Source organism: Festucalex cinctus, chromosome 21 (genome assembly GCF_051991245.1).
Source record: "Festucalex cinctus isolate MCC-2025b chromosome 21, RoL_Fcin_1.0, whole genome shotgun sequence".
Taxonomy (NCBI): Eukaryota; Metazoa; Chordata; class Actinopteri; order Syngnathiformes; family Syngnathidae; genus Festucalex; species Festucalex cinctus.
Genome location: NC_135431.1, coordinates 12,926,005 through 12,943,367, shown reverse-complemented (window position 1 = coordinate 12,943,367; position 17,363 = coordinate 12,926,005). Strand labels below are relative to the sequence as shown.

At 40.8% G+C, this 17,363-nt stretch overlaps 1 protein-coding gene across 1 annotated transcript in view; it reads left to right on the top strand.

Annotated features, from left to right (window-relative positions):
* klhl29 (kelch like family member 29) overlaps positions 1-17,363 on the top strand; it is a 240,283-nt gene that overhangs the window by 101,705 nt on the left and 121,215 nt on the right. Inside the window, exons 4-5 of the mRNA XM_077509773.1 lie at positions 425-563; positions 5,352-5,825. Coding sequence (XP_077365899.1) covers positions 425-563; positions 5,352-5,825 — 613 coding nt within the window. The remainder of the gene's footprint in view (positions 1-424; positions 564-5,351; positions 5,826-17,363) is intronic.

Sequence of the window (17,363 nt, the reverse complement as noted above, 5' to 3'; positions counted from 1 at the left end):
GGCTTCAGCGCTCAACCCTTGAAAACCCGCAGCACTCGGCCCAAACTCAGACGGCGAAGCGGCGGGCGAAATGGGGGAAAAAGATGTCCCATGGGGTCCGGCGGTGATTGAGCCAGCGTTGCATCAGCCTGCGCTCGCCTGATAACATTTGCTCTTCACAAAACACAATTTTTCACATAGCAGGTGCAAAAAATGAAATTGCTTGTTTTGATGGACAAGTACAGCTTAACTATATACAGAATTGTGTTTTTTGAATGACCAGCTCAACTATTACACAGTAACATAGTGGACTGCTGGAGTTCTCAGTGTTTTTAGGTTCAGGGAGATTTTTTGGGGGAACGGAACCCCAAGCGATGGGCTCCATTTTGAGAACTACAAAATTAGTAAAAACGAAAAATAATGAGTTGTTTTTTTTTGGTTGCAGGTGTCTCCTGGGGACAACCAAAGCTCCGGCCTGCTGCTCACTCCGGGCGTGAGGTGGGGACAGACGCCCATCAACCAGCTTACGCCCTGGGACACGGACGAGCCGCCCAGTAAGCAGCATCGGGATGGCGAGGCCACGGGTAATGCACCAAAATCAGCAGCTTTTGCCAACAAACCACTTTGATTTGGTCATTTTGAGTCTGTCCGTGAGTGAAAATGTGGACATTAGCTTTTTGTGCTAGCCGCTTAAACCGATTCTTAGCTGGCGACCGTGACGAGTAGAAATATACTACTATGTTATAGCTTCTCACCTTAGGACTAGCTAGTTTGTTAGCTGTCGAATGACTTCTTGCTGTATGCTGTCAAAATTCAACATGCGTGATTTCAATCACACTGTACTCATAGTACCATGGACTGCTAATGCTAACGAGGCTTCTCAATGTTACAGGTTTCTACTTTCTGTTCTTGTTCCATTGGTTCTTGCTTGACAGGACTGTTGTTACGATCGCGCTTTTAATTTTTATTTTTTTATTTTTTTATTTTTTTTATTTTTTTTACCAAAGCGGTACATGCTAAAATGGCCTGTTAATGATTTCAGTTAGTTGGTTTTACTTCCTTTAACTCAGTCAGTAAGGAATTCAAGCGGCTTTTTCATGAAGAAAAGACTATATGGCTTTATAGCCCGCTAATGCTAATGCTAATGCTTTATTTATTTATTTATTTATTTATTTTTGGTAGGTTCCCAGCTTCTGTTTTGTACCACTGCTGCTAGCTTGACAGGACTGTCGGGCAGTAAATCGAGCAGCTTTTTGTGCATAAGTAACAGGCCTGCTTGTGGCAGATTGTGTGCTGCTAATGCTAACACGGATTCTCACTGTTTATTGGCTGTGTTTTGGTAGGTGTCTCCTTCCTATTTCCTAGATTTTAACAATCAAATAACTGTATTTCCTACTTTTGCCTGCTAGAGACTACTCTATGTAACTGCTTGGATTTTGTTGCTTTGTACTATTGTGGCCTACTATTAATGCTTGTTACAGGTTTTGTTTTGCTCGGTTTCTACTTCCTGTTCTTGCTCCATTGCAGCTCTTACCATCTCAGCCAGTCAATCAAGCAGCTTTTTGTTATAAATGTCTTTATACTAGTATGAGTTGCGGATGCTATTCTCTGTGGCCATGCCTTCTATAATAATAACACACTTGCTTTTACAAAATGCTCACTTCACATGCACTACCATCCTGCATAATACAAACAGCAGCTTTTTTTTTTTTTTGCATAAAGCAGCCTAATCGCGCATATCATTATACAAAATGTCAAGATCGTACATGCAAAGAAAACCACCTTAGTGGTCTTAACAGCCCACGTCAAAAGCGCTGTCGACGGTATAATGTAGTTGTCTGCTTTACGTGCCCTTGTCTCTCCTTTTCCTCCTTCTTTTTTCCCCTAAGTCTTATTGTAATGAAGCCACCCAGAATGGCTTTGCCCCAGAGCAGTTAATTTCCTTCTCTGACCTGCCGCGACTCACCCAAAATGTCTCTTTTAACAAGAACACCAGTAGACAGTTGTGTTACAGCAATAAAGAGGGACAACTGAGGGCTCTGTTGCAGCAGTTTTGGATTTATTGATTGATTGACTGATTGATGTTTTTCCGTAGTTATTTAACCTTTATTTTTTCTGGTAAAACAGATTCTCATTTGCGATGTCAAAAGCAGACCGTAGAGAAAAACAATAAAGGCAAATGGCAATATGTAGACATCAACCTGTACATTATGCTATAGTTGCACAGTTATGTAATAGCTTACATTACATCATAGCACGTGGTGAATAAAAGGTTCAAACAGGCTAAAAATAGGTGCGGAATCATGTGCAGTATTACTCACTTTTTGTACAAAGACATTAGGATGAATGAGGGTAAGTTTTATTTATTAATTTTTTTACGGCGTGCTCTGGTTATTTTGGGCAGAAAATTTAAAAAGTGGACCAAAAGTAGTGCACACATTGGGTACATAGAGGTTAATAAAACTGCTGGAATGCAGAGTGCGGTTGCCTGGTGAGGAAAGAGGAAAGATTGGGTCGGGTCCTGGCAGTGAGCGTTTTGTTGAAGAATTTTTCTGTCAGACATGTCATGTCCATGTTGCGTGTATTTTAAAAAGTAATAGTGGAAACAAAGCTATAGTTTATGTGTTCAGTTATGACAACAGAAAGAGTATAATTATGATACTTTTTAGCATATAAGTATTTAAATATTGTCATTTACTAATGTATTATTCTATTTATTTTTATTTATTGCTTTTGTCCTTTTTAATTTTCACGTTTTGCTAATTTAGTCACTTTTGTTTTAAAAAATATATATATATTTATTGGAATATGAAGATGATATAACAAATGTATCATTTAGGTTACAATTTTAAAAAATAAAAATAAAAAATAAAAAGTCCTTACACCTAATAGATGCCTCATACATCCGCAGTTGAGTCTTCCTGACGCCACATAATGATGATAATAAAATATAAAATAAGGAACAAAATCTAATAGAAAATCAAACAATATAAATAAATTGGGCCCAAAGAACATTTTTCCCCTTATATGTATAAATCAGTCGTTTATAGTCTAGCATATTCAGTGGCATTTATGTGAAAAAACTGAGTAAGTAATTGGCAATCCCTTGTAACCCTCCATTGGGATGAACTGTGCAAAAGCCAGGTGGGGAGGCAAGACAGCACCAGTTAGCTGACTGACTTGTGACTTCTCTATCAGCACCTCCAGCATCATGAATAATGCGAGTGGCTCCTCTTTTTCTTTTTTTAAAGCACCGTTTAGACTTTGGCCCTTTTGACTCAGCGCTCCGTTATTTTTAGAAGGGGGCACGAAGGCATACTATGGCAGGGAGGCATCATTTAGGTCCAATATGGTTGTCTTCCCGGCACAGGCGCCGTAGGGTGGGAAATGATTGGCTCAGAATGTGTGGATAGTCCACAGTGGCATTAAAAAACACAAGCAATGTCTTTGCTCTTTGCTAAACTCTCATGATGATGTTGATCTTACAAGAGGGTTAATTAAACATAAGGGAGGTTGTGTTTTAAGGAAGAAAAAAAAATCATCTGCAGCCTTAGCTGTCAGTAGTGCAGCAGCCGGACGATTGCACAAGAATGTTAGAAAATCGTATGAAAAAATAAGGACGATACAGAATTACATTTAGAGTCTAAAAATAGCCTAGTAATAAGCCACTATATTGCAATAGTGAGAAATATACTCCAAAAACCATGGTGGCCTGTGTGTATTACAGTGATGGAAAAGAAATGTCAAAATTTGCCACAGAAGTTTTTTAAATGGGTAAGACCACAATTTATCTGTATTCAGACTTAAACTTACCATTTTTTTTGTTTTAGAGAAAATGTGTACAGTATTTGAAAGTATTCATTTATACAGTCAGTGCATATTTTTTTTCCAATTAGCAAAAAATGTGTAAAATTATTTTGCAAACAAAAAAATTATGATTGCATTGCTTTCTATTGTAAAAAAAAAAAGAAACTACAGAATAATTGTAATTTTTAAAAATTGCTTTAAGTTTTTTGTTTTTTTTGTTTTTTTTTTAATGTTTTTTTGTTTTATAGTTAATATAAAGTTATAAAACTGCTAGCAAAATGTATATATAGCCTCCCTTCGCAACATGGCTGACAAAAGACGTGCCCTTTGATGACCTGCGTGAGTCTCAATCACGCCAATTTGTAATGTCATATGATTATAAAAAAAAAAAAAACTTGCTCCAGTTAACAAAATAGAAACACGCGCAATACATAGCTTGCATTAGCACAGTAGTCAGTTAGCCACAGTATCACAACCTCATATTATACTATAACACTAAATGTTATCTGCGATTGGCTGGCAACCAGTCCAGGGTGTCCCCCGCCTACTGCCCAATGCCAGCTGATAGGCTCCAGCACCCCCCGCGACCCTTGTGAGGAATAAGCGATCAAGAAAATGGATGGATGGACTAAATGTTATCAGTTGGATTTTTATTTTTTTTTCAGATTGTAAAGTCAATTAAAAATCATGAAAGATGATAAACATAACTTAATAAACAGCTGTCAAGCAGAAATGTTGCTAATTTTGTGTCACTCCTCAATCCTCTGAGCTGCCTGACATCTCGTTACTTGGTGTCACTAGTCTTATACCCAGTTGTTGGCAAACGAGGGATAGCTATTTGTTATTTATTTATTTTTTTCTACATTTCTATAGTCCCAACAATATTGTTATACTCCTGAAGCGCATGCTAACAGGTCAGTGTGACGCTGCAGCTATGTGCTGGAGATTGCTAGCGATAACCTCCTCAAGGGTTAATAGTAATAAAATAATTGATATTTCAAGTGCCTCCAAAAATATGCAGGAAATTCTGCACAATTTTAATAATAATAAACTGTATGATCCAAAACCAAAAAAGTGAGCTATGTCACGCCTGTTGTGTATTGCAGTCTCCAGTATTTGCAATGTCAAAAATGTCAATATAAAATATTTGTGTTGGTGTTTGCTCACCATGCACCTGTACAATAACACCTGTTGTGTTTCCTCCACATTTTTCCCTGTTATTCCTCTCATTTGCCACCCGTGTGCACATAACTAAGCCCTGCGCGCAGAGGGCCGGAGTGCGGTTGTGATTCACGGTAGAGTGCGCGTCAATTTGGAGTCCTCGCAGGCGCTCGTCTCTCATCCTATTTGATTGTCTAATAGCCGACTTAAAAACCTTCCCTGTCAGCTCCTATTCACAGCTTTGTCAGCGACTTCAACCGGAGTTACCGGCGACAGATGCCAATCTGACATCATCATTGCCACCTGAACCGACCGAAAGTTTCAGGAGCATTTCATTCCTGTTGCTGTTTTTTTTTGTGGCGAACCCATCAGATCCTGAACCTTTCTGTTTTTTTGACTTGCAGGTCCCGCCTGGGTGGCGCCGGTCAGCCAACCCAGCCTCCTGCCCCACACCTACGCCCTCCCCCATCCGCCGTCCTACAACCACAGCGTGACGGCGCAGTCGCCCATCATCGGGGTGACATCGGTGCCGCCGCCCCATCATCAGCACTCCCTCATGACCGCCCACTTCCAGCTGACGCCGCAGTCCACCCCGCAGCCGCCCGCCATGGTGCTGAGCATGCCCAGCCAGCCGCCCTACGCCACCGCTCCGTCCAACCACGTGCTGCACCCCAGCCCTCACGCCATGATGGGCAACGGCCACTTGAGCGCCCACCACCCGGGCCTCATCCAGCTCACCAACGGACAGGCGGCTGGCGCACACGCTGCACCCGCCCCGTCGGCCACGGCCGACAGTCAGGAGGGTCTTAACGGGCTGCAAATGCTGCGGACGGTCGGGATGGGGAAGTACGAGTTCAGCGATCCGGGACATCCTAAAGGTAAGCAAGGAAGGGGAGATATCGTGGTTCTGTTTTTTTTTTTTTCGTTTTTTTCTTGTTTTTTTGTTTTTGTTTTGTTTTCGTTTGAAACATGTAGCCTAAATCCACTGTTAGTTTTTGGAGTTTCACAGTGTTTTAATGCCAGCTATGCTTGTGATTAAATTATTATTGTTAACTTCAAAAGTCTAAACATATCATTCTGAATAATATTACATTTGTGTTATACGAGTTAGGCAGTTTTTATCCATGTCAGAGTGAAAATGACATCACAGTTGCTTAGGTCTCAGGTAACAACCAATCACAGCTCAGCTTCAGAAAACGGGTGAGCTGGCTCAGGCATTGCCTGAGCCCTGAGCAACTGTGTAGTCATCTTCAGTCGACAGCAAGTGGCAAAATGGCCTCCCCCAGAGATGGATAAACATTTTGCTTCTTCACTCATATTCCATTAACACAATATTAACCAGAATACCGTATTTAGGCTAGTGGGGCTACATAGAACATATTATTGTCAAGAAATGGGGGTAGACTTCCCCTTTAACTCATTTGCTCCCAAAAACTTATAAATATGTTCTATTGTAAATGTTTTAAGTGTCCCAAAGATGTATGTATACGCTTTAATGTTTTGTTTTTATGCTAGAGCATAAAGAAGACTTTGATGCAGCCTCTCAACTGCAAAGAACAGTTGAAGAAATGGTAGTTACTACTCAAATGGCCAGCAGGTGGCGGCAGAGCAAGGAAGATCAACCAGGGCCATTTTGAAAAAAAGCTCAATTACTCACAATTCTAAATAGATTTGTGAATAATGATGAAACTTAACTATATTCAAATACTAATTGCTGCAAAACAGAAACAGATAGAAATATAATTTTTTTTTCCCTGATGAAAGAAGAGACTTTAATCTTTCTTTTAGTAGGTTCCATTTTTTATAGCAATAGAACACAATATTCTTTGGACCTTGCAAAATCAGTCAAAATCCAGTAAAACAGCCGGGAGTGAAGGAGGTTGCTTCTGTGAAAATATCTGGGAGTGAATGAGTTAAGGAAGTGCTTCTTTATTTTTGCTTGATTAGTTGTGCTGGACGTCCGCTTCCCAGTTCTGAGGTCTCCGGTTCGAGTCCAGGCTCGGACCTTCCTGGGTGGAGTTTGCATGTTCTCCCCGTGCCCGCGTGGGTCTTCTCCGGGTACTCCGGTCTCCTCCCACATTCCAAAGACATGCATGGCAGGTTAATTGGGCGCTCCGAATTGTCCCTAGGTGTGCGTGTGAGTGTGGATGGTTGTTCGTCTCTGTGTGCCCTGCGATTGGTTGGCAACCAGTCCAGGGTGTCCCCCGCCTACTGCCCAGAGCCAGCTGAGATAGGCGCCAGCACCCCCCGCGACCCTTGTGAGGAATAAGCGGTCAAGAAAATGGATGGATGGATGGATAGTTGTGCTGGACTAGAATAGTTCACCGTGGCATTTATAGCACACTTTAGAACAACCACCGCTGTTTTCTCAAGATGGAACCCAGGGGCAGCGGCAGAAAACAGCAGAGGCCCCGGAATTGACCCCTGTGGAACACCGTTATACATGTGAATTCATATTGCACATATCTGTTCGACCATTTTCTTTTTTTTGCTCGACATAGTTAGTATGCACACCTCAGTCTCTGACTCAACTGAAGCACCTTTACTAATAAACGGTGACTCCCCCAGTTCCTACCAGTCGGCGCCTCGCCGGCATCGTTTGCGAAGTTGATTCACAACCCTCCAGCTGAATTTGCCGTCTGGTTTTAACCTTGCCGTTTACGACGCAGGGACGCGTCAGAAACAGATGTTCGCAATTCCCGGTACAATTTTCACATTTAATGAAGCTTTTCATTTAGGTTTAGATTGTTTTCACCCCCCCCACACACACACAACCAACCCCCCCGCCCCTCGCCACATCTCCGACTCATTGCGATCAATAAAACAAAGGCAAATGAACTCATAGATTGCAGAAAAGCAATTATTTTGTGGCCTGCCCGCGCTACATTGAAATGGGACTGTAGGTAGAATTGCAAACGGATAATTAGACAGGATTGTCGGCTCGGTCTGGTCTCTATAAAATGAGAATTTTTGCTGCCTCCGGCGTGTTGAATAGGCTGTCATGATCCATTAAGCCTATACGCACACGGCTGCGTTGACCTCCCGCTAAGAGGCCCGGAATGTTTTAGCTTGACGGCGTCACCAGACGACAATGTGTCTCAGGGAAGATTCCAGCCTGAGGGATTGTAAACTTCCACTATTGCAGTTTATTACATTTTCAATCAAGAAACCCAGATGGCAGTGGCACCTCACGTGCTAAAATGGGAAGCTATCCGTAAACCTCCAAATCTGACAGGCCACAACAAAAGACTGACATAAAACAACTGGCCGATGACGCTTCCAGTCCCTCCAGTTTCAAGTCCTCTCGAGTGATGTCATCGCTTTTTAACAAGTTGCTCGCCCGAGGACACTCCGCCACACTTCACTAGCGACGCGAGGGTGGAGCGTTTGTGGCGTTTGATGGCAAAGGGGCCTGATCGTGCAGATGCTGACGGCACTCTTAATCCCCCCACACACACACAAAACAGGCCGCTAAGTGTGTGTGTCTGTCTGATTTGGGGTGTTTATATTTTGTCAGATGACAGCCTGCAAACAGCACAGTGGCAGAAATTGCGCCTCGTCTTTTGATGCGGCTTTGCTTCAAAGGCGGCAATTTGTCTTCGCTCCGCTTCACCGAGCACATTTTATTCTTTGCGCTCACGTCTGCCGATACGTGCTCGCGCCAAGATTCACGTCAGCCGCCATCGTGTGCACTTGACCGGCAAACGTACAGTATGTGGACCGTCTTAAGCCACCACTGGATTTATGGCTTTGCAATGCTGTAATGCAGGGCTGTCCAAACTTTTTCTTCTGAGGGCCACATACAGAAAAAAAGAAAGCTGCAAGGGCCACTTTGATTTTTTTTTAAAGTTATTTATTAAACATGGTAAAAATCAATGAAACAATTATTAATTGTTGATATAATGTACAGTTACTTATTGAAAACTGCTAACAGTCAAATAGTGACTGTTTTTCAATAGTGAAGGCAAATAGTGACCCATGTGCCACTATAATAGATCCGCCTCTCCACTGAGCAGCAGCTGAATCCCAACTTGACATTCTGGACCACAGAACCAAGAACAATCAGTACTAAACTGACCACACTTAAGAACCATTAATTTAATGTGATATTTTCACAAATTGTACCTTGACACTAAGCAACAAGTGGATGAAACTATTTTTATTTCAGAAACCGAATTATTAGCTGCAAATTTGTGTCTTTGCGTAGCTAGAAACGTTTAATCCACCTTTTTTTTTTTTTTTTTTTTTTTTTTAAATAAACGGCATTGAAAAAATATTTTTAGTGTTTGCCGCGGGCCACCAAGAAATGTATGGTGGGCCGCAAATAGCCCCCGGGCCATAGTTTGGACACCATGGCTGTAATGAGTGATAATGTTATAAATTGCAAAACCTTGTACCTCATTGACAAATTCTAAATTAATTGAATGGTTATGTAAAACAACTAGTATTAGCTATGGTTGATTGCATATGTGAGGGAAAAGGAAAGTGCAGCGTATCGTCTGCTTTGTGTGCACTTTTAACTTCCTCTCCTGCTGTGATGTTTCAGTCGCCGCTCTATAATTTTGCCCACCTTGTTTCACCGCCCACAGCAGGCGCTCCCGGTAATACCCGCCTGTCGACGGCGTCCACTTCCGCCTCCTCTTTACGTTCAAATTTTGTGTTTTTTATTGTAACTCAAATAACTGGTGCGGCTGACTCGGACGAACTCTGCTGCCGGCGGAGGTGACTGACATTGTTGATTAAAGGGCTCGTAAAGAGTGCGGGGCGCAGGCTGGGGGAGTATATTGAGCAGTTTAAATCGATGCTGGCGTCCTGATGAATATCAGCCACGGGACGCAAGTGTTGAGCTCAGCACGGGCGGGCTCGGAAATGGGAGGGATTTGAATGCATCTAACCAAAGGAACTTTGTGTTATTTATTTGCCTGGCAGACCGCCAGGCTTATAAAGCACTAGGGCAGGCGTGTCCAAACTACGGCCCGGGGGCCATTTGCGGCCCGCCGTCCATTTTTATGTGGCCCATGACATATGCTAAAAATGGCATTTGACTCAGTTCAAATCAAATGAAAACAAAAGTGTTTGGAGATGGTCAAAGTAAGAAGGGAAGGTGTCGAAAAAAAACACAGGTGCTATTAAAGGTTATTTTATTTAACTAAAACTAACGAAAAAACTCAAATTCAAAAAACAATTTCGTTAATGAAATAAAATTTAAAAAAGATGCTTTTTAAAAAAAAACTTAACTGAAACTACATTTTATGTTTACAAAACTAACTAAAAATAAAACTAACTAATAGCAAAAATGTCCTTTGTTTTAGTCTTTGGTAATTAATTGAATGCATGAGCCTTTGGGGATGATTTTAAATGTGATTTTTAGTAGAATTATTTTGATATAAACCGGAATAATATCATCACGCCCATGGTGTTTTTAAATATTGTGCACAAGTAATACACACAAAAAAAGTAAAACTAATACTGAAACTAAACTAAAACTAAGTATTCATTAAAGAACTAAAACTAATACAAAAACTAACAGAACCACCCTGAAAACTAATTAAAACTAACTAAAAAAAAAAAAAAAAACTCAAAACAAAATAAAAACTAAAACGAAAAATTCCAAAACTATAATAACCCTACTGCCATATTACAAAAAAATTGGTTTATATACTGTAGTGTTTTTCTAAATATGCAAAAGCACAAATAAATTATTTGTACAATTTTTAGGACTAAACACAATTTCTCTTCATAACATTATGTGGCCCTCACGTCCTTTTGATTTTCTGTATGTGGCCCTCAAGTGAAAAAGTTTGGACACCCCTGCACTAGGGGAAACCCTGGTAGAGGTAGGATTTAGATTTAGTGGGCTAATATATAAAAAAAAAAAAAGAGGCATCTTTATCGGCTGCCATATCTGTCCATCAAAAGTGTCCATTTTGTTTTGACACACATTCAGTTTGAAAAACAAGGCGCTTAACGCTTGCTTCCACCTCAGCGGTCTTTACTGGCCCTTTTGCTCACACACAAGCGGCAGAGACGATCACATGCATAAGTGCACTCGGGGAGCCACCAGGCCCCACGTTAGACATCCACACGCGGCGACACGCAGCCTGGCCGGCCTGCCTGGTGAGTTCAACTTCCAGTCAGCTCACATCAGACCTCATCGGGGGAGCGAGGAGCTGCCCTGGCGAACGCAATTAAGATGCCCCGCCGAGTTAAGATCAACGCAGCGGTTTGCCGTTTAAACGCGTATCTTATGAGGGAAAAAAAATCAATCTGGTAATATAAGACTGTACATTAAAAAAAGTGGAGATATTGTACTAGCAAAGAGCATACAAGGTCTGCTGACTAACACGGCAGCTGCTCTCACACATTCATGCTAAACATGGAGCCCCCTCATGATTTTTATATTTACTTGGAGATGAGTGTTCCGAAATAACCTCAGGCAATGAGCCACAAGACATTATGAAATAGGTAGCAGTTATCTGATATATTTTCATTATATTGTTTGATTTAGGTGGTGTTTATGTGCATTTTAAATTGATAGGCAACAGGATAAGATAAGAGTGGTGTTTAACCAATTTGGTTTCATCAGAGGATGCTGGTGGAAATGTCTGACAGGAGTCCTAAAACTTTACAGCTTCCCCCTGATTGGTTCTCACTTTGCGACCACACCCAACCTTCAGGTTAACAATGAATGGACCAATCAGGGTTCCTTTCTACGGAAGCATATTTCATTCACTTGTGGGGGTTGGGGGGGGGGGACACCTCGCGCTTTTATGACTAATTTTGGGGGAGGAGCTTTATTTTTTGGGGGTATTTTTTTATTTTTTTCCCCCCAGTTTAACAGATTTTTTTCTCTGTCCTATATATATATATATATATATATATATATATATATATATATATATATATACTTTTTTTTTTTTTTTTTCTGTCCTAAAAATAGATTTTGAAAATCGGGGAAAAAATATTCAGAAAAACAGAAAGATAAATTACTCAGAAAAACAGAAGCTGGTGCTGTGTTTTTCAGAGGTTTTTGTTGTGTTTTTTTTGTTTTTGTTTTTTTTAACCTCTGAACTCCAAGTGACTTGTTGCAGAATTGCTAATGGTGGACAGTCTGTTTTGGAACTAGGAAGTAAAATAAAAATTACTCTAAATATAGTTTTCTCCTGCGATTGGCTGGCGACCAGTCCAGGGTGTAACCCGCCTACTGCCCAGAGCCAGCTGAGATGGGCTCCAGCACCCCTCGCGACCCTTGTGAGGAATAAGCGGTCGAGAAAATGGATGGATGGATATTTTTATTTTATTTTTTTAATAACCCTCCCCATTTTTCTGAATACTTTTTCTTTTTTTTTTTTTCTTTTTTTCCCCGAATAATTTTAACTCCTGTTTTTGGAATATTTTTTAAATGAAAATATGCAGTGAAAAAAATAAATAAATCAGAAAAACAGAGTTAAAAAAAAAAAAAAAAAAAAATACACAAAATAAAGCTCCCCCCAAAAAACATATCAGATTCAAAGCAGTAAGCATGTGCTGGCTGCCGCCGCCAACGCTTATCTACAGGTAGGTCGCGAGTGCTCGTTGAGATAAAGCGTCCTCAGCTGTATTATTTGTGCTTCATCACTCATCATTTAAATTTCAGGCAAAGATGAGGACAGCAGGAGCTTCCCTTCCAGTGAATCATCACAAACAGTTTTGTGATATCCACGCCAAGCCCATTAATCACGGCGGCCTTCATTAAACTTGGCCCCCCTTTATCCACGCTCGCCATCTTTGTACACAAGCTTCACTGGAATGGTGACGGATGCGATGTCCAATATGCGCATGCGGGAATCGCTGACAGTGGCAAATTGATTCGGTACGTTTTAGCGCCTCACGACTATTTTCAAGTTGATCCTGATAGCGAAATCAAACTGAAATATCAAAGAAATTAATGAATGGAGCATTGTGAAGTTGTTTTTTGTACATCACAGCATAGCAGAGCGATTCTTAACGAGCATACAGCTAAGCAGTCCCTTGATGGTAATTATTTTACTCTGAGACTGTAAAACATTTGATGTGCAGCTTTGGTGTATCTTAGGCCTGGTACACGTAAAATGGTTTTTCTTAACTTATCTGTGACAAACCCTACACAGAAAATCAGGCATTGAACAGTTTTGGTTGTATTGCGACGCATAAATCTCAATGTGTGCCTACATAGAACAATCATATAAGATAGTCAGGTAAGACATCATTGCCCCAAGTTTATTTTTTTTAACTCCCTATAAATGTTAACGATTTACAGTTTATAACAAGTAATGATCCATCAATTTACCTTTCACGAAGCTCAATGTTTAGTATAAGTGTGTTTAAAAAGCTTGTTTACGACATTCCACTCCTATTTCTCTTCTAATTGCCACGAATAAAACGTAAAAGAACAATTTTAACAGTCGGCTGATCGGTTAATCGTTTTTATGCCGATCCCTAGTCAGTTGTGATCTTCTGTTTTAGCAGGGATAAGCATGGCTTCCATCCAGAAGTTTCTTATACATCTTGGCCTGCGGAGCCACAAGAGAGAGGGGGAAGTGGGGGGCGGTGTTGGTTGGGAATATGTCGGTGGTAAGAAAGCCGCCTGCCGCCCTTGCTCGTTATCGTATTTTAAAGGCGAGAAACCCCTGCCAGGAGCCCCCGTGCATTATATCTACCCGCAGTTAATGCACGGACGGCGGATAGCTCATTAAGATTGATCATCACTTGCCCACCTCCTCGACGGCTTCATTAATCACCCGGATCTCGGAGATAAAGCTCTTGAACGTCGGCCGCCGAACCCGCGGCCCTGACAGATCAGGGTGTACATGCGTAATCACATCCCGGGAGCGTCCCCTTGCCACCCCGTACCTGCCCTCTTTACGACACCAGACTCCTTTTGTTCGCTTACATTCGCGGGATCTTTTCTGAAAATGAAAAGAAGCTCACCACCTGCTTTCTCTTTGATTTATTTTTTTCTTCCCTCTGCTGCCTTCTTATTTTGATCCGCCCCCTCCAACTCTACCTTTCTACTATGATTGACTTGTTAGCATCTTCTCTGGTGGAGTTGGCAGTTTCTACTCCCTACTGGCAAACTCGGAGACAAAAATTCCAACTTCACATAGTTGACCCCACACATGGCGAGAGAAACAAACATGCCCTTGCACCAAATTCCTTCGTATGAACCCTCTAATACGTCCGTCTTGTTCGATTTTGGGCATGGGTCCTTGAGATCTTTCAGTGTCTCCTGTTCTGATTGACACGTCCACCAGAAACAAAGAACAGTATTTGAGCATTATTCTGGTACTTGAAAAAGTTAAATATTGTTTGAAGTGGTATTTGGTGTAAGAAGTTTGAGAACAGCTGGTCTTGGATATCGATTGGGCGTCACCGAGACGAATCCCGTAGTAGGAGTTTAACAAATTACAAACTTGGAATTTGCCCACAGTGGTTGACTTCCAGTTCCGTTTCAGGCATTGGTCCTTGAAAGGTTTATATGCGTCCTGATGTTTACATCCATGATGATCGGTGAAACTGTTCCCAAGTTTTCATTGGGCGCTACTGAGTGACTTTTGGACCTTGATGTTCGGGCCCCCTAAAATATATAAATTTTCTCCAGGGTATTCATCCTTACCAAAATTGATGCGCTTTCAAGCATGTTGAGCACCCCAACAAGAAGACTGCAAGATATGTCTCCGTTTTCTCCAATGCAGCATTAATACCCTGCAATATATTTAGTTAGCAAAGTGCAAACGGGAACTGTAAAACAAGGAAGAAAGATGTAGAAACAGCTGGAGTCCATTTGGCTCCAGGGAGCGCCGGCGCTTATTGGCCCCGCGGAAAAACTTAATGGAAAAACTTTACGAGCGCCGTGAAAGCCCATCAAATAAAGTTGATTTCCGCGCCACAAACAGATACAAGGAGACATTTACAAGAAATGTGATTCAAGTCATGTGGATATAAACTGATACTGCCTCATATTTTCACTGCCTGTGTATTTGTTTTGCTTGGCAGTCTAAAATAAACATACAACCAATAATTTTAGACATCTTGAGACCAATTGCAAGTATTGTTTCCAGACAGATTTTTTAAAGTTCGATATTTATCACATATTAGTTCACATATTTACTCTAATTATGACTTTACTTCTGCGCTACTGTGGGTTAGTGATAGAGTACGATGCATTATAAGTTGAGTACGCATTTACGCCACCATTCTAGTAATCTAAGGATCTCCCGTACAACAAATTAAAACTCCACTTTTGGCTGTCAACAAAACGACGTTGCGAGTTATTAAACCCTTTTAAATAATTGTTCGATTACGTTAAAACAGAACAAATGAAACTCATAAGAAAGACCACACTGTAGTTGTAACTTCCTCCCGCTGGTAAACACAGCAGATGCTACCAGGAAGCCCCGTCTGTGGTGTGGCGGATGTCGCTCCCTAATGACGAGGCCTAATTGCAGCGGGGAGAGGTGGAGGCGACGCAAGCGAGCCTCCGCTGGCGCAGAAGCTGTTCAGCAGTGTCGGCCATGTTCGAGTCAAACTTCTGCCCAGAAAACTTTTAAATGGCTTTGATAATGCATGCAGGACATCTAATAAATACTAATGACGAGAGCAGACAATAGCAGGAATAGCTCCCCTTTTCCATCTTATTATTCCTGAGAGTTAGCAACAAGGTCGGTGCGGGGAAGATTGATAGTTTGTCTGCGACGTAGACGGATGATAATGGCTCCAGACTGCAATCAAGACATCTTGGGCGCGAGCAAAATCCCGCGCTGGGCGGAGATAGCGTGTTGCTGTTGAATGACGCGGAATCACGGCATTATTGACGTTTCATTTTGGCCGTTCTCCGAGTGACTGACGACGATGTATTACAGTTGTCACTGTGTCGATAATTTATGCTGCTGTGGGTAATGTGTTGTAACACATGATGATATGATATATCACAATGCTGATTTTTGTTGGTAGTGTCCTGAAACTGAATTGTAGCAGATAACAATAGTATAATATACAGACAGACAATATATTGCAATGACAATATTCGTTGTAAGTAAAAATGATGCAGGTTATAACCGTCAGATAACAATACAATAGAGTTAAGCATGGTTTTAATAGGTGATGGAGTTTTAGTGATATGGTATCATAGTAAGTCATGATATATAACAACACATGGCTTAATATGATGCAGCCGATATTAAACGCTAGTTTATCTGTCCAAACACGGATGCCTTTTTGCTCTGTTGATTATTGTCCTGAAAAAAAAAGTAACCACAGGTACTAGTTAGCCCTAAGGACAACATGAGTAGCCCACCGTTCTCTTCTAAAAATAACTCACCAGTGATAGGACACTGTGACTTACTAAGAAGAATTAAAACAGAAGAAGAATGCTACCATTTTTTTTGTAAAACTTAGATGCTACAGGTTTCTTCTGCACTCTTATATATTTTATAATTGAATAATAATTTTTATGTTATTATAAATAAAACAAATTGTGTTCACTGGAACAAATGCTGTTTTTATTTACCAAAATATTTGTAAGTCATTTTAGAGCTCTCATTTTAACACTGTGATACTGCAATATTTTCCCTCACGATTGTCATACCATCAGAACGTAATATTCGCCCTTGCTTATCGATATGTGATGATAGTGTAATGTTACTTGCAACAATATTGATATATCAAACGATACGGTACAGTATATCACAATATTGACATTTAAGTAATACTATAAAATTCTGTATGTAGACGTTTTACAATATATAAAATTTTGATATTTTGGCACAACCCTGACAATGAAATTAGATTGTAAGCAGTTTAGTGTGGTGTTGTTTTTAGCATCTCTTAACGCTCTAAATGTTGTGCCTGTCTTCAGGGCTAGTAAGCAGAGCTACAACAAAATTAGAAGGTCACATCTGCCATCTTTAAACATTGTCAGAAAATACTGAAAGAAAGACAGTGTTTTTGTTTTTTGTTTTTTAACAAGTTCTAATAGGATCAAAGGCAAGCATCGCATAGGCCCCACCGCTAACCTTCTCGCTTGAGCCACTTTGACTTTTAGGACGTTGTCCAGTAAACACCCGCCTTGGACACGGTGACATTTCTTTAAAGGGCTCGGCTGACATGAAAATGTTGTTATTGTGTTTGTGTACATGCCGAGAAGGCGGCAAGAAATGCGGCGAGTCGTAAACACGATACGCCAACGTGAAGGTTAAAAAACGCTGAAAGTCATTTGAGACCTTTGCGCCGTGCTTGAGCGTTTTTGTTTGTTTGTTTTTTTTTGTTTTTTTTTGTGGTCAGTGATTCAAAGTAAATAAGACGGAAAACTGAAAAGTTTAGGACTTTAAAAATGTATTTTAGGGTGTTTGTTTTAATTTTAGGAGGTATTAATTAACCAGTTACAGCTCAGTTGTGTG